At 61.8% G+C, this 24255-nt stretch overlaps 1 protein-coding gene across 1 annotated transcript; it reads left to right on the forward strand.

The window, feature by feature from the left end:
- Positions 1-13890: 13890 nt before the first annotated feature.
- Positions 13891-23207, forward strand: YKT6 (YKT6 v-SNARE homolog). Its single transcript, XM_046021438.1, has 7 exons — positions 13891-14134; positions 16178-16260; positions 17782-17882; positions 18700-18804; positions 19066-19131; positions 21156-21257; positions 21754-23207. The coding sequence occupies exons 1-7, from the start codon at positions 14031-14033 to the stop codon at positions 21787-21789; spliced, it is 597 nt and encodes a 198-aa protein (XP_045877394.1). The 5' UTR covers positions 13891-14030; the 3' UTR covers positions 21790-23207.
- Positions 23208-24255: the final 1048 nt, after the last annotated feature.

Below are 24255 nucleotides of genomic sequence, written 5' to 3' on the forward strand. Positions count from 1 at the left end.
GACAGGCTCTCCGGGCTCTCCTTTCCCTCTGGCTGCAGACAGGCACGCCCAAGGGGCCGCATGGTAACTCCTGGGCTCACAGCAGTTTGTCTGTCCACTCTGGGGCTATGTGCTCTCCCCCCAGGGGAGGGCGGCTGTGATGACCAGGATGCACGGAGCTGGCCAGAGGTGGGCACCGGGCACTAGCCCGGGCCAAAGGCAAGGGGTAGGGCGGCAGAGACATAGAAGGTGGAACCAGGCATGGGGTGGGTGTTCAGGGCCAGGTCACCCGACTACGGGCCCTGCCCTGGCATCCTTGGCTCATGGGCCGGTGGCCACTGTCTCTTGTTCTGGCCTTGGCCAGGTCACGGGTTCTTGTGCCAATCCAGGGCCACACCATGGACCACTGCTCCCCCCAGGCTGTGGAGACCCAGGAGCCAGGCCGGAGCTGGAGCTGAGCTCCATGCCCACTCTGGAGGACGAGTGTTAAGAGGAATTCCAGGAGACCCTTCCGGTGAGCAGGGCCCCAGCTTAGAGCGGGGTAAGAGAGGAGCCAGGGAGATGCTTGCATCGCAGCTGTGGAAAGACGCTGGTGCCCATCACTGCTGGTCTGAGGCTAGACTCCTGGAGATTGGGCTGTACTTTGAAGCCTGTTACACCTGTTCATAAAAGAGCAAGTCCGTTTGAAACTCTGCTGGGTGAGGCCGATGCCCAGCTGCATGGACCCAGAGACCACTTCCACAGCTCTCCAGTGGCACACGGACCTGCTGTGCCTGGGGTTCCAGGGAAAGGGTGGACATGGCGGCCACCCCCTCTCTGGGGAAGCATTCCATTGACTTGTGCAGGTCCCGGGACTGCAGGGCGGGGCGTCCCCCGTGCTCCCTGCACAGGGGGCCGCCCCCCAACGCACACCTCCGAGCCTGAGGCCTATCAGTGGCTTGGGGGAACCCTGCTGCCCACCCCCCAGGATATGCGAAGAGGGGCTGTGAGGGGGCAGGGCCGGGGTCACAGAGGACAGAGGCTCGCTGAGCTCAGGACACTCCCCTCGGGGCAGAACTGGGGGCTCCCGCTATTGGGAACCCAGCGTCCAGCCTGCCAATGTTTGCTCATGCAATGCTGTCATTTCTAAGTAGTGAACAGCTGACCACCCGTGGGGGGTTGAGCGTGTGTCTGTCACGGGAACACCCAGCATTTCTTCGTCACCTGCTGAAGTCACCGGTCACTGCTGGGCCTCTCGGGAGCCCCTCTGACAGCCAGCTGTCCCTCGTTCTACCCAACCTTGTTTACAGCCGCGCGCCACAGTTCTCCATAGCGTGTCCGCGGGCACCGTGCCGCAGGTGAGCCTGGGGGTTGCGGGGCTGGAGACGGGGCGGGGGCGGGGGAGGCCGGCGCTGCCCCCTGCGTGCCTGCCTCGATGTGTGTGCCAGACCGAGCATCCCCTGCGGGCTCTGGGCCGGGCCCTCCGCGGGCTGGGGGAGCCCGTCTGTGGGTAAATGATGTCATTTGGCAGGGTGACCGACCCCGCGTGTGGATCCTGCGTCCTCTGGAAAAGACTGTGTCATGGGGGTGGGGGGCGCGCATGCCTTCCTCACCGGGATGCTTGCAGGACCGTTTGGAACCTCCGTTTGTCGGGGAAGCTACGTGATTCCGGAAAGGGCGCATGTGATGTGGCACGAGGCTCCCGCCCTGCTCAGGACTGTGAGCCTCCCGAGGAGGTCTGCCTGGGGGCCCTTTACACAGGGGGACTGAGGTCTGGAGGGCTCTGCAGGCTGGGGAAGGCCTCCCTGCTGGAGCCGGGGGAGCTGGCTGGAGATGAGGCCTGGGAGCCGCCTCAGCTGGGGGGCAGGGCTGGGAGGAAAGGGCAGCCGTGGGATGTGCGGACGGGGTCCTTCAGCCCCAGGTTCCCGGCTCAGTTCAGCTCTCTGGGGCAGCACTGGGTTTAATTCTCTCTGGGACAAAGCTGGGCCTCACGGGCAGGAAGCACGGACACCTGGCTGTCGCCCCCGCCCTGTGGGGCAGTCAGTGACCCACCTGGGCAGGGCAGTACCGCAGCTGGAGGGAGAGGGCCCCCCCTTCCTGGACGGCAGTGTCAGGAGCACGCAGAGCCTTGGGACATCTCAGACCACGCCCACCTTGGGAGCTCCTGGTTCCCTGAGGGTCCCCGGCTGATCTACTTCTGGCCACACCTCTGAGAAGTCTCCACGCCCATCCTACCGGACACACACTGCTTTGACCCCTCTCGCACGCAGGCCAGGCAGGCCAGACCAGAGCCACTCGGCAGCAGCGGGCCTCACGGGAGCCCTTGCGGGGGCCACCTCTGGGCCCACTACTTAAGGAACTCACGGCCAGGCCTCTAAGTCTGGGTCTGCCCCGCTCTGTCTGGCTCTGTTCCCCTCTGTCCAGCTCTGTCCAGCTCTGTCTCACTCTTTCCTCCTCTGCCCAGCTCTATCCCGCTCTGTCCGGCTCTGTCCCGCTTTGGGCCAGTTCTGCAGAAGCACAGGGAAGGAGGCCTGTGCCTCTCTGTCCCAGTCCTGCTGCCACAGGAGTAGACGTGGGCCTGGCCAGGTGCTGGTCCCCTCAGCCTGCTCCTGCCCCAAGCTGCCCCAGACATGGCTGCCTCCCACTGCTGCTCTGACCAGAGGGCGGGGACACAGGCCAGGTGCTTGCCCTCTGGGCCTCTCCAGCCAGCGCCCCACACCCCCTCCTCACCCTGCCGGCCCCTGGAGGGGACAGCTGGGCTGTGTGCATAGCCAGTGGCTCCTGGCTGAGGGGCCCCGCGCAGCCTCGCCCTACTTCTGTGCTGCTCCTTCCGCAGGGCATCGACCCCTGGCAGCTGGAAGGCCTGAATTCTGGGGGCTCTGCTGTACGGGACACAGAACTGAATTTTGTGTCCCCAAATTCACATCAGAAGTCCCACCCTCCAGCGTGACGGCGAGAAGGCTGGCCTTTCGGAGGCGACGAGGGCTGGATGGGGTCACCAGGGGGGGGCCTGAGAGGAGGACACCAGAGCCCCTGTCTCTCTGCTGGGGAAGGCAGCCATGAGGAGCCCAACCCACGGGCGCCGACCTGGGCCTCCAGTCTCTGGAGCTGTTAAGAAGCCGGGTTGTTGAAACCCCTCAGTGGATGACATGAGGTTCTAGCTCCCCCAGCGAGCATGGGACCCCCAGCAGCTTTCTTCTGGGAAAGTGCTCCCCAGAGCCGCCCTGTGGCCCTGTGCCTGTGGAGCCCCCTCCTTCCTGCCCCCGCAGTGTGGACCAGCACATAGGAGGAAGGGAGCCGCGCATGGACGCTTCCGAGGGGGTTCCCAGGGGCGGCTCCAGGCCCAAGGAAGGCACCTGCCGCGAGGAGGTGGGGGGGTCAGGTGGTCCCCGGCTGGGCTGGAGGCACAGGCAGACGCAGTCCTGCCCCTGGGGGCCAACAGAGGCACCGGGAAGGCCAGGCCATGAGGAGAAGGGTGATGGCAGAGGGGTGACTGCCTGCGAGGGTCGGGAGGTCTACACAGGCACCAGAGCCACCTGCAAGCTGCGGGGGAGCAGAGCTGGGTTCCCTGCGAAGCTACCAGAAGGCTCTGGTCCTGGGAGCCCAAGGTGGAGACAGCCACGCTGAACCCTTCTTGTCCCCTTTGGACGCGTGCTCCAGGGCAAACATGGGCGTGGGGTGGGGGGACGCAGGGCTGGAGCCACACCTCAGCTCCTTAGGGGGGACCTGACCCCAGGCCAGCCTCCCCACCATGCCAAGACGCGGGTCTTCTGCCCAGCCCCTTGCCTCCCTGCATGGCCGCGGCCGCCTGGCTCACTGACCCTTGAGGACAGCGCACACGAGGCTGGAACGCGTGGAAAAACCCCAATACTCATGCTGCCTCTCATGACACCTTTGTATTTTGTTCTTCCCACTTTTTTGCAGGAATTCAATTCTTTAGAATTTGCATGAAAATATCCTTTATCTTGATGATCAATGTTTTTGATGCCTCCCTCGGTGCTTGGCCTGGGGCTCCGGAGCCCGCCCTGGTTCCCCGCCTGGGACCAGCAGCCCGTCACCTGGGGGGTACCATGTCCACTGGCTCAGATGGGTGGGGGGAGGACCAGCCCCGAGTCTGCAAACGGGGTCCCCGAGCCACTCCATACAGCAGGCCCCAGGCCCTGACACTCCCAGTCCCCCAGACGCTACCTCCCTTCTTCCCAGGTAGCCTCCCCAGGGGCCCCCCCTTGGGCAGGATTTCTCATCCTGACTACAGCCACCCCACCAGCAGATGTGGGACTTGGTTGAGGCCTGGGCCCATCTTGCTGCCCCTGGCTACAGGCGCCCTGGCTCGGGTTGGTTGTTTTTTCTCTAACATCATCAGCTGAGCCGGGAGCAGAACCAGCTCTGTTCGTGCTGACCTCGTCAAGTCACAGGAGAAGTGAAGACATGTGAGGAGGAGACCATGCCAAAGGGACCAGATCCCGGCCCTCTCCCAGACCTCCCCGGATCTGCCTGGGTCCCGGCCCGGGGCTGCAGGCGTGACTGACACCCCACTCCCCCCGCCCTTGGCACCAGCTGTCTCCTTGCTCACTGCCTGGGCACAGGGCTGGCTATAAGGACGTGTGGATATTTCTTTGTCGTGGAAAAACTATGTTCTCTGCTCCTCGCCAGAAGCCATGGTCCTCCTTCTGGAGGGATTCCTGGGAAGAAGTGTGGTGTCTCAAGCCTGTCACAATTCCTGTTGAGGGCTGCCTCACGGTTCTGCCCCGAGACCCCAGGTCCCCAACCCCCGAGCTGGAGCTCCAAATTCCCCGGATCCTCCAGCCAGCGGTTGCTTGCCAGATCTCCGGCAGCCTGCTTTCCAGGTCACAGGGCTGGAGCCCGAGCAGCAGGAGAGGCCCGGGTCTGCTGGGAAGAAGGGGCCTCCCTGCCAGACAGGTTCCGTGCCCTGGGCTCCCTCCCCCAAGCGCCCTCCCTAAAGGGCTGTGCACAGAGTCTGATTCTGGGACGCCCGGCCTGGTCCGTGCTGAGCAGACCACAGCCTGCACTTCTGAGGAAGCCCACGAGCGGGTGCATTACCTTTTCCTTCTTGGTGATGTCCATCCTGGCTCTGTCATCCAGCATCGTGCAGTGGCCCGCTCAGGTGAGCTGGGACCCCTCAGCGTTCCCTGACAGCTTCCGAAGCAGAAAGACCCTAAGCTGAGGAAGGATCTGAAGAAAGCCTCTGGTCCACCTCGCCGCCGGCTTCTGGCTTGAGCTTCAGGCATAGAGTTTCCTCCTTTTCATTGTTGACCAGCAAGCCGGTGAGGCTTCTCTTTGGGGACGCAGCTGGGACCCTTCCCCACCAAGGCCCGTCCGGCCACTGCTGGAGGCTGGAGCTGACCAGAGCCGGTCAGCCTTCTCTCCGGGCTGTGCTGAGCTATGGGGCACGGCGTCCTCTGGACAGACTCAGCAAAAAAGGTCTGCTCCCCTCCCGTGGCCAGGGACAACTCTTGAGTAATTAGGTTGTCAGTGACTGTGTCCCCCTCACACCCCAGCCTTTCCCCGGGCTCCAGGTCACCCAGCACTTCCTGCTCCAACCAGGTGTGGAGTGGGGAGTCCCCCCACAGGGCCTTCTGTGCTCCCCGACAGGGCCTGTGCTGCCATGGCAACCAGGAGCAGGGCCCCTGCGCTGGCGGCCTCCGGCCTCTGCAGGGCTGACCATCCTGTCATTAGACCTGCCATGCAGAAAACTGGGCTGATGGCAAAGGCTTCCATCCCGATCACCATAGCGACGGCCCAATCACCCTGTCACCACGGACTTCGCCACCTGTCCAGTTCCCAGGGCAGGGTCACGGGGTCTTCCAAAGTCACGTCCTAAGGAGCAGAGGCCCCTGCAAGAGTGGAATCTAGAGGAAAGGGTACTGGCGGCTTGGCCACCTGTAAGCTCTGGGCTGCCTTCCCTGATGACCTGAGCCAGAACGTTGGCCCGCACGGAACGGAGGCCTGGGGCCCTAATTCAGGACACGTGCACACCCACTGGCACACTGGGAACCCAGCAGAGGCCAGGTGCTGGATCAGCCATTGGGAGCAAGTGGTGGGAGACCAAGGACCATCTCAACCGGAGTCTCTGGCTTCAGCCTCTGAAGTCTGGCACGCTCACAGCACGTCTCAGCGCCAGCACACGGAGAGCACAGGCCTGATCAGGGTCTGCTGCAGGGGAGAGTGTGGGAACAGAGCCAAGCAGGGTCGGGACCAAGCCCGGGGTCCAGCAGAGGGAGTGAGAAGCAGTGGCCAGTGAGACTCTCCAGATGTGTGTGTAGTCCCATTTCAAGCCAGTGTCCTCCTGATGGTCATCTGGGCCACTCCTCTTCTTCACATGCACGTGTTTCTTCCAGATGATTCCTAGAGGCTGAACCGCCAGATGAAGCGCTCTGCACACCCCACACTTGGGCGGCCGAGAGTACAGGGCTCCCTCGATGGCTCCAACTCATTAGCCCTCCCCCGACATCAGGAGCTGGGCTCCGCCCCGGCCCATCCTTGAGATTGTAAACTTCAACAGTTATGGGCTGACCTGTCTGTCGTCTCATTGTCGTTCAAAACGCTGCGTTCTTTCCATCTGTTCCCTGGTTATTTGCATTTTTCTCTAAGGTTGATTTGTTTATACTTTTTAACCATTTTGTTATGGAATCATCTTTTATTTTTCAATAAAATAGGACAGGTTTGTTATGTTCCATTTTTTTTTTTAAGATTTTATTTATTTATTTGACAGACAGAGATCACAAGTAGGCAGAGAGGCAGGCAGAGAGGGTGAAGCAGGCTTCCTGCTGAGCAGAGAGCCCGATGCAGGGCTCGATCCCAGGACCCTGGAATCATGACCTGAGCCAAAGGCAGAGGCTTTAATCCACTGAGCCACCCAGGCGCCCCTGTGTGTTCCATTTGTAATACCTACTAATCCCTTGTCAAATCCATGTGGTGTCTCCCGCAGTCTATCCTAAGCTCAGACTTGATCACCAGGGTCTTCTTCATACGGACATGTGTCCTTCTTACGAATTTCAGTCTTGGCTTTCTTGTTCTGAGACTCATGTCTTACTAAGGAAAACGTTTCCCATCCCAAATTGGAAAAATGCTTTCCCACATTGCCTTCTAATATTTTTCTTTTCTTTTCTTTTTTAAATTTTTCCTGTTCAGCACTTTGGTCCTTCTGCAACTTGTTTTCATGTGTGGTGTGAGGTAGGGTGTCTATCTGTTGGGTGGGTGATCATTTCTCCGCTGATGGGTACTGTTGGCATCACAGCGCGGGTCCCGTACTGTTTGGTTTATTTATTTTAAGGGAACGGCCTGGCTCTGGTCATCTTGCAGGAGTAGCCACCGGCTATGAAGTCAGGTCTGGAACCACAGCTAAGCTGACCTGTCACATAACTGTGCTCCTCTGGGACCAGAGAACAGACTGGCGACCAGCTCAGAGGCCACATCCTACTGTCTTGCCATCTGCCCGGGAGGCGGTCAGGAGGTTTTCCCATAGTCTCCAGTTCTGCGATGTGAGGCTTTCTGCCCGTGCCCTGTGGGGTGTGCCTGATGTCTAGAGTGGGCTCGTAGCGATGCTGTGATTTTGAGGTGCAGGCAACTGTCCCCTTTTGTTTGGATGTTGTCCTTGGCAGGGCACAGGACAAGGGGTGGCCCCTTTGGGTGCTCTTTCTTTGCTATCAGTAACAAATTGTCTGAATGTAAGCGTGGCTCTCGTACTCTGCCTGGCCTCAGGTCTGCTGGCATGCAGGACATCTGTCTGTCCATTTGTTAGGCCCACGTCGGTAGACCTGAGCGACAGGTGGATGGACCTAGGACATCCTGGGGTCCTGTGAGACGGCCCCAACCAAGGACCGCCCAGGGACCACCGCCGTGCACCCGTCTGGCAGTCAGTTTGTGGTTACAGTGTGCTGCCGGGGAGCTCCGTCTGTCATCTTGCTGGGCTTGTGCAGAAAGCAGGCGTCTGTCCTTATCTGACCTCTGTCTCCAGCACAGAAATGACGACGTGGTTTCTTGCCCCTTGCAGGCATTCCAAATGCTTCTAGAGAGAGCTCAGTGCACCGTTGGCTGATGATTATACAATCCAGGCCTGTTGCTCGAAATGTCGCAACCCTGGGACCCACACCCCGGAAAACAGTGGTAGGAGCCCACACGCTGGCTGTTCCAGGCCTTTGTCTCTTCTGACCAGCCCCTCTTCATTTTAGTAAAACTCCGCTCTGCTTCCCTGCCCTTTCCTTCCCGTCCTGTCCTTCTTCCCTGGGCCGAAGAGCCGCGGCTTCCTTCCCCTCGCAGCCCCGCGGTGGCCACGCACACTCCGAGCTGGCTCGGCTGGAACTTGCTCACAAACAGGACGGGCGTCCTTCCCGCCCCTTCACCACAAGTCTCTCCTCTGCTGGAACTCGGCCTCTCGCACACAACCTGCCATGCACTCTGGGCTGCAGTGCAGAAGGCACCGTCGCGGGCAGCCATCTGCGCGCCGAGTGTCCTCGCTCAGAAACAGGGCCCACTGCTCCGCTCGTCCGGATCCCCTGCCCGACCTCCGGGTGAGCGGGTGAACGTTCTCCCCGATCCCACACCCTCCGTGAGTCGCCCCGGAGGAAAGTGTGGGCTTCACGGGGGGGGGGGGGCGCCTGTCCTTACACCGCCCGCGCAAGGCAGGGGCCTGCGGCTCCGGGAGCGAGCTGGGGCGCAGGCGGGGCCGGGCAGTCCCCTCGCGGGAGGTCACTGCGGCCGGGCGGCTGGAGGGCCGCGCTGGAGGGAGCGGGCACAGCGCGGGCCTTTGCTCGCGGCCCCCAGCCGTCCCCTGCGCGTCCCGCTGCACCACCCCCCGACAGGCCGGCCGCCCCTCGCGCCCGCGGGCAGACGCCGAGTGGCACAGGCCCTGGGGCGGCCTCCGGGGGGGACCGCGCCCTCAGCGGACCCTGCGGGCGGCGGAACCTCGGAGCCACCCACTGCCCCGACCCCCGCCGATCCCGCGCCTTCCTCCCGGGGGGCGGGCGGGAGGCAGACGGAGGCGCCGCCGGGAGCGGGAGCGGAGAGGGGCTGGGGGTCTCTCCCGGGCTCCCCGCGCCCCTCCCGGGCTGGGCAGCACCTCCCGCTGGTTCTGCGCGGCTGCGGCTCTTCGCCGGCGGAGGGTTTGCCGCGCGCTCACTCGGCCACACGGTGCGACGCTCCACGTACCCCCGAAAGCCGCCACCCCCCGCCCCAGACTTCTGGCGGACCCCCGCGCTTCTCCCCGCGCGAACGCCACCGCGTCCTCCGCTCTGCTCGGATTGGTCGGCCCACCGCGGGGGCTGCGTGGATTGGCTGAGCCTCGGGTCACGTGCCAACCTAGAAACCAATTGCTGAGATCTCTGGGCGCCCACTTGCTAGCTGTGGGCTAGGGGCACTGAGAGGGGGGTCACGAGGGGAGGGGGTGACCAGCGTCGGGGAGGGCTGGGGCACCCTGTGGGGGGCTGAGGAGGAGGGGGTGATCAGTGTGGGGGGAGGGCTGGGGACACTCAGAGGGGTGCTCAAGGGGACGGGGAAGGCCAGGGAGCCCTCAGCGGTGGGGGCACTTTAGGCCCAGCTGGGGAGGAGAACTAGGCGAGGTTTTCAGAGTGAGGCTCAAGGGGGCTGGGGGGTTGGGGAGCAGGCTTGGAGGGAGACCCAGAAGAAAGTGCTAGGGGTTCACCAAGGGACTCACATGGGGTCTCCGGAGGCCTAAATGGAAGGGGGCTTCACAGGGCAGGGGGTGGCTAGAGGGCGGGGTTCATAAGGGGCATGGGGGGCGGGAGAGGGCCTCAGGGGGACCCTTGGCATGTGTGGGAGCTTAGTGAGGTCAAGGAAGGGGGAGCTCAGCCCCTCTGCTTTTTAGAACCTTCCTGACCACTTCTCCTTTGTGGTAACTCCCATCCTACTTTTTATTCCTGGGAGTCCTGGAGACCAGCTGCTGTGGGGCCCAGATTCCGGTCTTGCAGGGCTCTCCCTCCCCCTTGGTCCCCTTCCTTCTCTGCAGACTTTCTCCTCCTTCCTGTGCAGGGCAGCTCCTCAGAAGGTCAAGCCCCCAGACTTTAGATGTGACCACATGTCCAGCCTGGGCTACACATCCATCCCTAGCGCCTGAACTGGGGAGGGGTCCCAGGGTACAATGAGAGCTTCTGAGAAGCCCCTACAAGGGAGGCAGTTCTGAGGGGTCTTTGCCAGCAGACTCACATGCCTCTGGTCTTCCCTGGCCAGTGCCGACCTCCAGGTGAATCTTCTTGTAGTATGCCCCCTCCTCTCCTGCTCCGACATCTCCTGTTTCGTCCGGGCTGGTGGTGGCCTGGGGAATCTGTGGGGAGGGTTGTGGTAGTGAGCAGTGCTCCTGGGGGCCATGGCTGGCTTCTAGCACCGAGTCTGTGCTCCTTAGGCTGGGGAAGTACTAAGAAGGTGACCAGGAGGACACATTCTCTGCCCTCTTTGGGTCCCCAGCTGTGCCTAAGAACCAAACTGCCATCAGCAGGAGAGAAGTGTGCAAGTTTTACTCAAGCTTTTACAGATGCACGCGAGCCTTCACAAGAGACTGAAGACCCAGAGACATGACCAGAACAGGAACGATGGCAAACACTCTGGTGACAAAGAAGTAGTGAAGAGCCGACGTGACAGAGGGTTGCGGCAGGGAGAGGACGTTGCTGGGAGTCCTTGCAGGATAGGGTTGTTTGCAAAGATTTCTCTCAGCCTCATTCATCTCTGGTGGCAAGAATGTCTTCCTCCTGCTACCCAGAGTGCGCCTTTCATGTGAGGGTTTGATGTGCTGGTTTGAAGGGAAAAAAGGAGGGTCAGAGCGGGCTTCTCACCTCTGCTGTCTGTTGGGTGCCACTGGCTCAAAGCAGTCGGTATGTCTAATCGGCACATGTAGGAGGGAAGGCCCTGGGGCTCCTTGGGAGGCCTGATCACATCTGTGGTCCCTGGTAGGGCTCCTGTCCTGGGTAGGCTGCTGAGGTCCACGTAACAATCACAGTGAAAACAGCCCCGCTGGCCTTGGCTCCCCTCTGGCCTTTGCTGACTGGACTAGGGGGTAGGGAGGCCAAGGCCATGGCATGGCCAGGTTCCCCCCAGGAACCCCTGGCATGCCCCTCAGCTGATTTTTTCCAGCTCTGTGGGGGTTCTGCTGTGCAGTTCAAAACGTGTCCCTTTATGAGCTGAGCAAGGCCTTGAAGGTGGGTGGGCACCTGCCTGCCCGGCGGGGGTGAACTCGCAGAGCTGGGCCACATGTCGTGATGTGACAGCATGGCTCAGGGTCAGCTTACAAGGGAGCTCTTCCTCTAGGACCTGGTGCACGAGGGAGAATCTGGACTTCAGAGAGCTTGGCCACCCCCAGTCCCACGGGTGCCGCATGCATAACATCAGTGCCTCCTGCCTGCGGTCTTTCCCATACGCACCTCTTAAGTCTTACAGAACAGTACAAACCGTTCTGGGATACCTGCATCCCGACTCCTTCTATTAATTGTGTGCGCACGACGCTTTGCATTACATCATACCCACATCCGAATCCTGCAAAGGCGAGGTGAAAACATGATGTCCCTTTACCCCTAACTGCTTGGGTGGATTTCCCAGAAACCAAGAATTCTCTTACATAACCACGACACAGTGATCAAAGCCAGGAAATTACAGGACAGACAATAATATTTTCCAATCTGCAGACCTCACTCAGCCTGTCTGATCTCTGCTCCCTGCAGGATGCCTGATGCCTTCAACCTGCGATGATCTCGCCTCTTTGTCCTAAATGATAGCAATGCAGGGAATCATCATGTTTTTTACTTGCTAAACATCTACCAAGACTAGTGTTTGGAATATAGCGTCTTACCATTCCAGCAACACACCGAGGGAACAGGTTATTTTTCCAGTTTTGCAGGTGAAAGAGAGAGAGAGGTTAGTGCTTTGCCTACGTTTGTGCTCTAGGGGCTTGCAGCGGGGCTGGGGCTGCACCCACGCTGGGTGATGGCTGGGTGGTGGAGTCGAAGGTGGGGTTACTTCTCAGAAAGAGGGACGAGGCTGGGAAGTTTGCAACCACATAGACTGAGGCAGGGGAGGTGGGCCCATGCCAGAGAGCATGGGAGAGCATCCGGGAGTGGAGCTGTGCTGTGTTATGTGTTGTGGTGTGGACTCGCAATGCCCTTGACCTGAACGTATTTCTGTGTCTCTAAGATGATGATACAATCCTCCTCTCTTTTGTGAGGGAGCACGTGGGGAGTTCTTGGGGTAAGGCCAATGGTAAGGTATCCACTAGTACGTGACAAGTGAACACATTCTTTTTTTAAGGTTTTATTTATTTATTTGACAGAGACAGAGATCACAAGTAGGCAGAGAGGCAGGCAGAGACAGAGGAGGAAGCAGGCTCCCCGCTGAGCGGAGAGCCCGATGCGGGGCTCGATCCCAGGACCCTGAGACCATGACCTGAGCCGAAGGCAGAGGCTTAACGCACTGAGCCCTGCAGGCACCCTAATAAGCGAACACATTTAAATCTATTCGGAGCAAGAACTGTCCTCCTTGTCCCTTTGAACAATGTTCAGTGGCAAAGGAGAAAAGGGGCGCTGGGATTTTCTCCAGCAATGGCTGTTGCCTGCCCCCTATAGGACAGCAGTGTCCACACAGCATCTTGGGACCCGTCTGGCCTGCTGGTGCTGGTGAGCCCGTGTCTGTGGACGACTGGCCTGGCGGTTGCCCGTGTCTATGCTTAATGTTTTGCACCCAAACAGGGGGGATGTGGAAAAGTCCTCTCCACGCTCAGCACTTGAAAATACCCAGGAAGAGGGCTGGTGAGGGGCAGGCGGCGGGACCTTCCTTCAGACATGGAAACGTTTTTCTCCAAACCCCTGCTCCTCCGGGCACGTTTGCCCAAGTCTGGAGACGTTGTTGATCGCCGGCTGGGGAATGGGGTGCTGCCGGCATCTCGTGGGTATGAGGCCCAAGGCGCTCCTTACCCCTCGTGGGATGGTCCCTAACAGTCGGGTACCAGCCCCCATCACCCCAATGAAACATGACCCCCAAGAGTGCTGCGTGGGGTGGTGCCGCGGCTCCCCGCAGGCGCCGGCCCTCCCCCGGCTCCAATCTGGCTGCTTCCAGCGGGGAGGCTGTGCAAGCCTCTGCAGTTCTGAGGGCCGCGGTCCCTCGGGGTGGCCGGGGAGACGCCCATCTCGTAACACCGTTCAGTAAACGCGACGTGGGCAGGACGTGGAACTCTTACGGGACGTGCCCCGTACGTCCCCGGCCATCGGCGACGGGTTATTTCAACGTCTCCGGGCCAACAAGGCCTCTTCCAGAGTCCCCGCGCACCAGGCGGCTCCCGGAGCGCGGCGCGGACCCTCCGCCGTCGGTGTGCCGCAGCCGCCTCGGTCCATACCCGCACGGGCAGTGGCCGGCCCGGGAAGCCCCCGCAGGGGCAGGGGGGAGAGCCGGCAAGGGCTAGCGGCCTTCACGTCCCTGCAAGAGCCTGCAGCAGGGGCGTCCCTGCGCTTCGCTGTAGGGGCTCACGAAGGACAGGCCGGCCGGCCCCGTCACTCCGAGTCCCTCCGAGGGCTCTCCTAGCGCCGGCACGCGGCGCGGCTCTGCGTGTGTTCCCGGGAGCTGGCCGCCCGGGAGCTGGCCTCCCGGGACGGCTCCGCGCAGTCCCGGAGGTGGGCAGAGGGTGAGGATGGGAGGACTCGGGACCCTCCAAAAGGGAGGGGGCGGCCTGGGAGGGGACAGGACACCCCGGGGGAGAAGAGGGAGGTCCCGGAGGGGACGTCCGCGGGCCGCAGGAGGGAGAGGCGGCCCCAGCCAGGGCAGGGGGCGGGCCGGGCTTACGCGCACGCACATGCGCCGCGGCGTCTTTTCCCCGCCCCTCCCAGCCCGCCGCCTTCGTGTTTCCGGCCGCTCCTTTCTGCATCCGGGGCACGAAAAAAACCCTCCGTTGGCTCTGGGGCGGTGCCTCGACCGGAACCGGAAGTCGGCCTCGAGCCAGGCGGGGAACCCGGCGTCCGACCGGTCAGCAGCCTGCGGTGGTCTCCAGGGGTGGCGGCCGCGCTGCTCCCTGCGAGGCGGTCCCGCGGGCGGGCGGGTGGGTGGCCCGAGGGCGCGGCACCATGAAGCTGTACAGCCTTAGTGTCTTGTACAAAGGCGAGGTCAAGGCGGTGCTGCTCAAAGCCGCGTACGACGTGTCCTCCTTCAGCTTCTTCCAGAAGTCCAGGTGGGTGGGTCCGGGCGGCGAGGCCCGGCGCTCGGGGAAGGCCTGCGGGGTGGGGGCGAGGCCCCGGGGGCGGGGGTGGCCCCGGGGTGGGGTTGGGCCCCGGGCCCCGGGGGGCGGGGGAGCATCGGGGTGGTCGGGGGAGGCCCGGCGTCGGACTGCGGCGAGCGGGCGGGGGCGTCGCCCGCGGCCGTGTTGAGCTGGCAGGTGGCGGCCCGGGAACCTGGTGTGTTGTCAACCTGCGCCTTCTTCCCGGAGATTCTAACCAGGCGTCCTCGGGCCGCACCCTGACGGCCCGTTTCTGTCCGCTGATGAGGTTTTCCCCGCAGCTGGGTCGGAGGGGTTGGCACGCCCGGTTTTATGGGGGAAGTCGTGCGGCCACGAGAAATTAAACCGCAGCCGGCCAGGATGCAAACCCCGATTCTCGTGCTTTTCCCGGTTGAGTCTGGCGGTGCGAGGGGCCGCGTGCTGAAGGTTTGCAGGCGCGGGACCTGCGGGCTTGCGGGAAGCTGTGTGTGAGGAAGGCCGCGGGCGCTGGGTCTGCTGCCGGGAGGGGTGGGGCGGCGCCGCCCGGGGAGGACCCCGCAGGTCTGAGTCCGGAACGCTGTCCTCTGGCTCGTTCCTCACTGCTTCTGGGCGGCAGTTCTCTTGTTCTTTTTGTCAGAGAGAGGAGAGAGGGGGATGCGGGGAGCCCAACGCCCGGTTCCATCCCTGGATCATGACCTGAGCGGAAGGCAGACACGTCCCCCACGCCCCCCCCCCCAGGTGCCCCTGGGCAGCAGTTCTTGATCAGTGTTGTGCTGGCCAGATGGAAAACCGTTTCTCTTGTGGTTCCGTGGAAACGTTTGGTCTTTGGGAGCTTCAGGAGGTCTCTTGCGGAGGCACCGCTTTCTCTCCCGCACCCTCTGCTCCGTTCTGGCTGCTCTTCTGGGCTGTCCGTGTATCCTGAAGGTGCTCAGCAGTTGTAGCATGAGACCTTCACCTCGCTGCTCCGGGATACCCCTGCCAGCTCGAGACAACGGGCGCACTCGGAACCTGGCCGTGCCCTCACTGGTGCCTCTTAAAGCGGCAGCAGTCCAGGCTTCTCGCCTCTGTTCTTCCTGCCTCGTGGCGGCCGGACCCTGAGCTCCAGACCTGCCGATGGGTCCCCAGCCTTTCTCGCCCCTGTTTGCGAGCTCTTGCCACGGACGTCAGCCTTGCGTATAGGCACAGCTGTGCCGCAGGCTCCGCCTTCACTCGGTTTTACCGCAGGGCCTGCCTCACCTGGAGGCTTTCTCTCCGTGGGTTGAGTTTGAGCACATCACGCTCTTAGGGTGACACTGGGCCCCAGCTGTTGTGCTAAGTGCTGTGCGCCCCTCACCGCGAACCTGGGTTCACGACGGGCAGAGCTTGCAGGTCCCACAGCTCCCAGCCGCGATGGACACGCCACGGCTGGAGGTCTGCTCTCTGCAGCGAGGGGGCTGCCACAGAGTCTTGAGAGCCCCTGTTCCTCCGATCGAACTGTTGTCACCTGTGACCCTTCCATTCCGGCCGTCTCTCTGTTGGGCCCATGGGGGTCCTCTTCTCTCTCAGCCTTTGCACAAGTCACTTCCTCTTCCTTCTTGGCCAAGTGGTGGCCTCTCAGCGTTCCGGGGACGGGGTGCCAGGATGAGCCAGCGTGCCCGCGGCTGTGCTCCGTGCCGTAGCCCACTGTCACGGTGGATGTGTGTCACACCACAGTGTCGCATGCGCGGGGGCCATCACGGGTCGTGCGCGCTGGCTTCTGCTCCTCCCTGCTCTGGCCACAGCTTTACCTCGAGTAAAGCCGATAGAAATCCCCACGAGTCTCGAAGTGGGTTGTCCCGGTCAGCAAGGTAGCAGACAGGTGTGGCTTGAAGAGCTGTGAGGGTTTGTGACTAAACGGTGTCTCTTGCTCTAGTCACTGAGGTCGGGAGGGAAAGGAATAAGACCCAGACACAGAGGCCCCTTGGTGTCTGTACTCAGAGGTCACCTTCCGTGCTGCTAGGGACGGGGACAGGAAGAGGTAACGTGTGTTCTGTTCCTTAGCGTTCAGGAATTCATGACCTTCACGAGTCAGCTGATTGTGGAGCGCTCGGCGAAAGGCAGCAGAGCTTCTGTCAAAGAACAAGGTAAGAGGACCCGTGCTTGTGCCGCACCTGTCCCTCCTGCCCCGGGCAGCCCGGGGCCTCCTCACAGGCGCGCCCCACACGGGGGCTGCCAGGACTGCGCCCCTCTGCAGACCTCATGCTTCAGCTCGCCCACACTCCCGTGGAACCCTCGGCGGCCTCTCTCCGTTCTTGTCCTTTTGCCTGTGGCGGGCGCTTTGCAAACAAGGCTTCCCCGCCGCCGCGCTGGGAGTGTGTCCTGTGTTCCCCAAGTTTCAGACCAGGAGTCCAGAAACTCGTTGTTTTCTTCTTGGCTGTCGTTCACGTCTTCATAATTCAGGTTTCCTGTAAGAATCGTGAGGCTTTTCTTGGAGAAGCATGTGCGACACAGACGACTCAAGGAGGATACCTGTGTCACATAGATCGTGGGAAGCGCACTCTGTGGAGACCAGGGCCACGGCCCTGGAGGCCACATGTCAGCGATGAGATGCCTGTTACGCCCTGTGGGGAGTGGGGTCCCCTGTGCGTGCTCTGTGCGGCCTCCCTGTCCTGCCCAGGAGATGGGACCGTGAATACAGGCGTGTAGTCGGTCACTCCGGATGGGTCTGCCTCCCTGGTGGCTGGCCGAGAGCTGTGTCCTCTCCAGCATGGACCCGGCCTCTCTGGTCTGGGGCATGTGCTCCCACAGCACGCTGGCACCTTGCTTACTGGGGATGTAGGCAGAGCCCAGAGAGCGGCCGCGCCAGTCTTGTCCTCCTCGGCCCTGCCCTCCGCCGACTGCAGAGCTCCCGGCCTCTCCCTCTCCTCTCTGTTCTCCACGGTTGGCAGCAGGCTGTTCTGCACGAGCATCGTCAGGATGGGAAGGTTCTCCTTTGTCAGCTGTGACCCTCACGTTCTTCTTCCCCTGGGGGTGTCGTCAGCTGTGTCCCATCTGAAGTCTTTTGAAAGTGAGAAAAATGCATACCAGGGATGGGACCTGTTTCCCGAAGTGCTTGTACAGACGGAACCTTCGGATAATTTGATGATGATCTCAGGCCAGCAGGGCCGGGTTTTTTGTAGGATGGACCTTTTGTCCTCTCTTCATGCGTCTCCTCTCCCTCCCTTCCCCCTCTAGCCCATCACAGGAGCAGACCTGATGCCCCGAGAGCTGATTTCCTTATGTGGGGCTGCTCTCGGGACTTTTAAGCAGCTGGAGGCTGCGGGTCTTATCCAGGGTCTTCAGCTCTGGGGCAGGCCAGAGCATGTGCGAGCGGGCCAGCGCTGGGGCTCCGGAATGTAATGGAAAGGCACCTGGGACCGCCTCCTCTGGGTTGCCTTCTGCACCCGCAGTGGCTCCTTTAGAGCCCGCTTGGCCCGCCAGGCCTCTGGACACCTACTTGTCCTAAGGTGGTGTTGGGCCATGCCACTGCCCGTGCTCTCTCTTCTGCTGTTCTGAGTGAGTCTGACTGAGCCACCAGGCAAGGACTCAGCATTGTGACACTTTCATGACTGGTGAAGATGTCCAAAGCCCTCACGTCACCTTGCGCACGTCTAAATTTTCCTTAGAATACCTGTGCCACGTCTATGTGCGAAATGACAGTCTCGCGGGAGTGGTCATCGCTGACAGCGAGTATCCGTCCCGGGTGGCCTTTACATTGCTGGAGAAGGTGAGTTTGCGGTGTGGCTGGGCTGGCCTGGGACGGGCAACGGTGGACGGTGCCCGAGGTAGAAGGGACGGAGTCGTGTCCAGAATCAACCCATTTTCAGCGTTTCTTTTTGCTCTAAACCAAGAGATGATCTGGCATCCCTTCCCGGTTTCCTTTCCTGGCACTGGTTTCTGCCTGTATATGGGCTCGTGGCCCTGGTGGCCCCGTGACCTGGCCCCTCTACAGCATTGCAGCCCTCTGGGCTGGGGCCTAAGGTCGGCTGTGGCTGCACCTTCAGCCCTGGCCACTGCGCTGGCCGCTCTAAAGGCTGCTGCCTTCCCCACTGGCGACTGTGTTTCCTCCCAGCCACGGCCGACTCTGCACTGTCCTGTGACAACCCCGGGCTGCTCCTTTCCCCCACATGGGAGTCACACCGTCGTGGGGCCCAGCACCGTAGTGCTCGTCAGAAATATCTCGAGGATGCTGGCCTCTGGCCTCCCTGAGCACCGATACATTCACGAGCACATGAGATGTGCTGATTGCTTGAGTCCGAAGGATCTAGCTCCCTTTTCAAAGAGCTGTTCTGGAAGACGAGAGGGCAGGGACTTTTCCTCCTAGAACTGCGGAACCCGGGAGAAGGGGAAGTCTGTAGGTTAATATTCGATGCTCTTGTAGTCTTGCAGATGAGATTGGGGTGAGGCTGGGTACACTTTGTTTCTAATTTCCAGAAATCTTCAAACCTTGAGCCTAGATTTGCTCCTGGCCGTGAGCTGTTCTCCTCTCTTGGGCTCTCTGTTCAGGTCCACGTGGCTATAGGATGGGCTCCTTTGTCGTGCAGGTACTGGACGAATTCTCCAAGGACGTGGACAGGATAGAGTGGCCAGTCGGATCCCCTGCTAGCATCCGCTACGCGGCCCTGGACAGCTACCTGAGTCGGTACCAGGTAGGTGGGCAGAAGCCTCCAGGAGCGGGCCTGCGGGTTGTGGTTCTGGGCGATCTCCCAGCAGCCTTGGTGTCGGCGTCCCCATGAAACACACAGGGACCCACTCTGAGACCTGGCCCCCAAGCTCATGTGGGCTTTCCCTTCTTTGGGGTGTGTGTGCGCAGCCTGTGGTTTGTGAACTTGGCAAACTGTCTGGCACCCCAGTTTGAGCTTTGTTTCCAGGTGGTCATTCTGCTCCTGATGTCTTTGGCTCTTCCCTAGAACCCACGAGAAGCCGACCCTATGACTAAAGTGCAGGCCGAACTGGATGAGACCAAGATCATTCTGGTAAGTGGGGGCAGAGGCGAGCGCCCCCTGGAGCTGAGTGTGGGGAGCCGCCCGGTGCGCAGTCCAGGCTTGGGTTTGGGGCTCTGGGGACGTCCTCATGCAGATGCTTTGCTGGAAGGGGCGGTTGCCTGCCTCTCCCTGAGTGTCTCAGGCCACCCTGAGTCTGTGCTGCCCGCACCCGTCTGGGTTCAACACCGCTGTTGTACGAGGACCCCAGCCGAGACCTCCTGTGGCCCCGATGCCTCCCTGCTGCGACAGTCTCTGTTCAGCGGCTCCTTGCCACTGCTGCCCCCCACCGTTTGTCTCCAAGCCCAGCAGGTGCCTCCTTGCAGGGTGGGGGCTGTGGGGGCCTGAAAAGCCGCCTGTGTTCACTGAACACAGACCTGGGTCCTCAGGCCTGGTCAGAAGGGCAGGAAGCCCGCGTCTTACCTGTGCTCTGCTCGGCTATAACTGCTGCTTCAGCTTCTCTCCTCTCTCTCCATCTCCTTACCCTCCTCCACTCCCTCCATCCAGCTCCCCCCACCCCATCCTCCCCCTCTCTCCATCTCCCCTCCTCTCCTTCTCCCCCCACTCTTTCTCTTCCTCGCTCCGTCTCCCCTCCACCTTCCCCCTTCTGTCTTTCCCTTCTCTCTGTTTCTCCCTCTCTCTTCTGTCCCTGTCTGTCCTCCTCCCCATCTCTCTCTGTCTCCCTTTTCTCTCCATCTCCCCCCCCTTCTCTTCCCCTCTCTTTTCTCTCCCTGTCTTTCCTCTTCCCCTCTTTCTCCTCCTCCCTCTTTTTCCATCTCTCTCTCCGTCTCTCTCTCTGTCTCTGTCTCCTTCTCTTCTTTTGTTTCTTCCTCCCCTGTAACTTGAAGCTCTCTTTAGCACTCTCTGTGTTTGTTCTCACCTTGAGTTTGGTCCTGTGGCCTCTGCTTCATCACTGGCCCCTGGCTTCCCACCTGCCACCAGTGTGTACAGACAGTAGCCACTGATCTGTGGCTCTTCCGCTTACCGTCCCCCAGTAGCCCTCAGGAAGGCTCTGGAGTCAGGTGCACACTCCCTGGCACAGCCCCACGGCCTTGGGGCCTCTCTCTTTCCTGTGTGGCGCCCATGCCAGGGTCCCATGCGCAGCCCTCCCGGTCGCCACTGTGTGGTCATGACTGGCGCACATATCTCCCGGATGGGCGTGTGAGCCCTCAGGACTGGGCGCTTGTCCTTACCACCCCACTCCCGGCATGTGGGACGCCCAGGCCCCAGCAAGCCTCAAGTGAGTAGAACTGAAGCCCAGCAGAGGCGCCCAGGACACCTGCGGGCTCCGGCCCCGCTGCGTGCTCAGCGCTGCCTCCTAGGGTCAGACGCCAGCTTGGGCAGGACCCAGGAAGCTGTGTGCTGCAGACACCTTGCGCTGAATGACATGGTTTGGGGACTTGGGATCGGGAGTGAGGTGTGAGCGTGTTGAGGTGTCTCCCTGTCTCTTCACGGGCTTCTCTGCGTCTTCGCTGGGTGCGTCCTGCAGCCCTAGGCGCCCCTTGGCTGCTCCTGCTCTCGGAGCATGGACAGCAGGTGTGGCGCAGCCCCGTGTGTCTGCAGAAACAGGCTTGCTGGTGCTGCCCTGTCTGTGCACGTGTCCATCTGGTTTGCTTCTTGTGCCGGCAGCCCGCGTCGTGGAACTCTGTGTAGATGGGGCTGGTTTTGTGCCTTCCTTCTGGGCCCATTCCTGTCCGGTGCCTAGGTTTGCACTCCTTGCTCCGAGGAAGTCTGGCGGCCTTGCGGTGTTGCCAAACGCGCGTCTGCGCACGGGCCCTTCAGGGAGCCGGGGCAGCGTGTTCAGCGGGAGTCCGCATGTGGAAACACTGCCGTGAGCATGGTGCTCTGAGCCTGTGCTGGGGTGCCCGGGACGGGCTCTGGGTCCTGCTCATCAGGGACGCTCTGGACACTCACGTGGCGGGAGGAGCCCACGGGAGAAGCGCTTCCCATGGCCGAGCCTGGGGGGCTCGCATCCTCCTGCTGCGCCAACGGCAGGGCGCCTGCTTGTTTGTGTCCAGCACAACACCATGGAGTCTCTGCTGGAGCGAGGGGAGCGGCTGGACGACTTGGTGTCCAAGTCTGAGGTGCTGGGAACGCAGTCCAAAGCCTTCTACAAGACAGTGAGTGCTGAACGTGTGCGTGCTCGCTGCCGCGCGCGCCCCCAGGATGCTCCCTGGCGCGGGGTTGGGGCGGGGGTGGCAGCCCGGCAATAACGCGTGTGGGCAGAGGCCTGTCCCCGCCACTCCTGCTGCCCGCTGAGCGGTGGGGCCTCCAGGCCTCCTACAGCGGCCCTTGTGCCTCTGTTTCCCCGGGACAGAAGTGGTTCGCTGGCGCGGGCCACAGTAGGGCTGTGCATGCACCGGTGCTTTTCTGGGAGCCTGGGAGGGAGGCAGCCAGTGGGGCTCGGGGATCCGCGGACCTGCTGTCTCAAAGCATTCTCGTGACGCGCGCGGGGGCAGGTGGCACTGGGGGACCCGGGGTGATGCAGAGTCAGATGGCTCCATCCGCTAGGGGTTCTCCCATTCCCCCCCAGCCCGCTCCGTGGCCCCCGCCTCCTGGGATCCCCTGCCTTGTGGGTCGCGTCCGCCTCTCCAGCCCCGGTGTGTTTCTGTCCAGGCTCGGAAGCAGAACTCGTGCTGCGCGATCATGTGACGGCAGTTCGCGGAGGCCCCCGTCCGAGACGGCCTGGCTGTTGGCGTCAGAACCGCAGCCCCTGGAGAAGCAGAGCCATGGTGGAGAGACCCACGTGGGGACACATTTTCACTTGGGAGCTCCTGGCAGGAACTGAGGGGTCGTGGAAGGGCCTGGGGCTTGGGAACATTCAAATTTACATGTCTGGTGATTTTTGAAAAGCTCGTTTGAGGCCCCCGATGACGTGTTCTTGGGCCAGATGAAACCATAAACTCGAATGACTCACATAGATGCTGCAGGGCTTGTCTCTAACCCGAGAAAGCGACCAGGGCGAGGCCCCAGGGGAGGTCGCAGCCAGCCTTGTGGGCCCTCAGCTTGCCTGGGGGCTGTGTTTGTGCGCTGTGTTCACACTGCAGTAAAGCCGGGGTTGCCCCGGCTGCAGGGCTGAAGGGGCAGGGCAGCCACGAGGGCTGGGGCTGAGCAGGCCAAGACCCGCGCCGGGAGGAGCCCGGCCGCACGGACTCCAAGGCTCCTTCGCGCTGGGGCTGGGCGGACTGCTCGCTGAGGGCGCTGCCCAGGTCACAGGCACTGGTGTGGCTTCTCTCCACCCTTGTTCACCCACCTCCCTGGCAGCGAGACTGTCGTCGTGACCACCTGGGGCCCGCGTGCCTTAGTAAGTGGCCTTTGTTGTGGCCACTGTTCCTAGCCACCAAGACCAGGTACCAGCCATTCCAAGGACTACCAGTGCCGCACGTGTGGCCTGACCCCAGCTTGGCCCCCACAGGAGCACTGCTAAGAGCCCCTGCCCCCTCCCCAGTGGCACAAGCCCCAGCCCTGAGCCCGCATCCTTGGGCCCCACTACCATCTTCCAGATCGCCTCCCCATGTCCTGCAATGCTTCCTGAGGTGTGAGCTCATGGTTTGCCCTGGGACCTGGTCTCCACAGGGTCCCGTCCTCTGCACCAAGTGCCAGGCCCAGAATTGCCTTGTTTGGACCGTAAGGTGACATCTACGTGCTTCTGAGGACCCTGATCCCCTGCCCCAACAGGTTTACGCAGGAGTCCTGTGCTGGGTCCTGTGCTGGTCAAAGGAGTTGGCCAGCCCTGAAGGTAACCCGCCTGAGGTACCCCCTGGGGTGTACAGACCCAGCCTGGTCCCTGGTGACCAGGGGGCTGTGACCTCCCCTTAGAAAGGACGGCGGATGGCGGTATCTGACTCCTCAATGGGAGGCTTCTGGGGAGAAGCTGGTGTGGAGGTGCGAGTCTGCAGGGAGGGCCGTGGGGAGGGTGGCGCAGGCTCATGTCCAAGCTGGCATTTCCCCAGCTCCTGTTGTGGTCTCTTGTGGAAGCATTTAGCAAAGGGTGTGTTTTAATAACTATCGCCTGACTTCTCTGTTCTATTTGAAAGGTTCTTATCTGGATAAAGTTGTCTTTGAAATTCCGTAATAGTTTTCTGCTTTGTTCAAGCCTCAGGGATCCCTCCCTGTGTGCAGCTGCGGGGTGCAGGGCATCCTGGGGCAGTGCCTGGGTCCTGCCCCCAGACCTTTCTAGCAGGAAAGGGGAGGGAGCACTGGAGCAGGGGAACCAGCATAGAGAGCTACGCCACAGCAGCCTGGGCCAGATGGAAACTCCTTGGGAGCTAGGGGGGGCGGCCCTGCAGGCTTGGGGGCGTCCAGTGCCTCCCGGGGTGCGTGCAGGCCGAGGAGTCTCCAGTCTGGCCCCAGTTTAGGGAATGAGTGTGCCAGCTGATCGTAAGAAGGTCTGAAGTCTTCACCTGTTTCACTGCTGGCCCCAGGCCTTGCTTTCAGCCTTATTTGTGCCCTTGGAAGTGAGAAGCAGGCTTGGGGTTTCTGGCTGGACTAAGGGCACCAGTTTTTCCTGCCTGGAGGACCTGCTGGAGTATGGGGTCTTTGGAGCTTCGCTCAAAGCTGGTGCTGTTGATCAGGGACAAGACGCAGTCTGTCTCGCCGCCTGGCTCCGGCACAGTGACTACACCCAGCCAGCGTGGGGCTCCCACCCCACCCCGCCAGGCTCAGGATCCTTGGGGGGGGGGGGGTTGGGCAGGGCTGTGCTGCCTGCAGCGGGGAGGCCTGGCCTGGATAGCCGCCTCGGATTACAGCTGATAGGCAAGCAGAGCCCTAGATACTGTACCGGCCCGGTGCTGCCGCTCACTCAAGCGCCGCGCTCCAGATTCTCCGCGCCTGCTCCCGGCTCCTCTGGGCCTCCCGGCACAGCCCGCCCTCCAGAGTGCACCAGCGGGGCGCCAAGAAGCTGTAGCCAAGGGCTCCTGTCCTGGTGACCCCTGGGGCACCCATCGCACCAGAAGCCACCTACACACACGAGTTGGGAGTGTTTGGTATCGAGGCACACAGTGCTGTCCTAGGAAAACATGAGGCCGGGGGCACAGACAAGCCCCAGCAGGGCCCAGGGAGCCAGTGTGGAGAGGAGGCCGCCCGTCTTCGTGCGAGGGCTGCAGGCGGCTGTGCGGT

The sequence above is a fragment of the Meles meles genome, chromosome 10 (genome assembly GCF_922984935.1).
Source record: "Meles meles chromosome 10, mMelMel3.1 paternal haplotype, whole genome shotgun sequence".
In the NCBI taxonomy this organism is placed as follows: domain Eukaryota; kingdom Metazoa; phylum Chordata; class Mammalia; order Carnivora; family Mustelidae; genus Meles; species Meles meles.

Excerpts from the sequence above, each read along its gene's own strand:
- YKT6 (XM_046021438.1), top strand. The coding sequence starts at position 14,031 with ATGAAGCTGTACAGCCTTAGTGTCTTGTACAAAGGCGAGGTCAAGGCG. Across the intron at positions 16,261-17,781 it reads AGCTTCTGTCAAAGAACAAG|AATACCTGTGCCACGTCTAT; the intron begins GTAAGAGGACCC and ends AATTTTCCTTAG. Across the intron at positions 19,132-21,155 it reads ATGAGACCAAGATCATTCTG|CACAACACCATGGAGTCTCT; the intron begins GTAAGTGGGGGC and ends GTTTGTGTCCAG.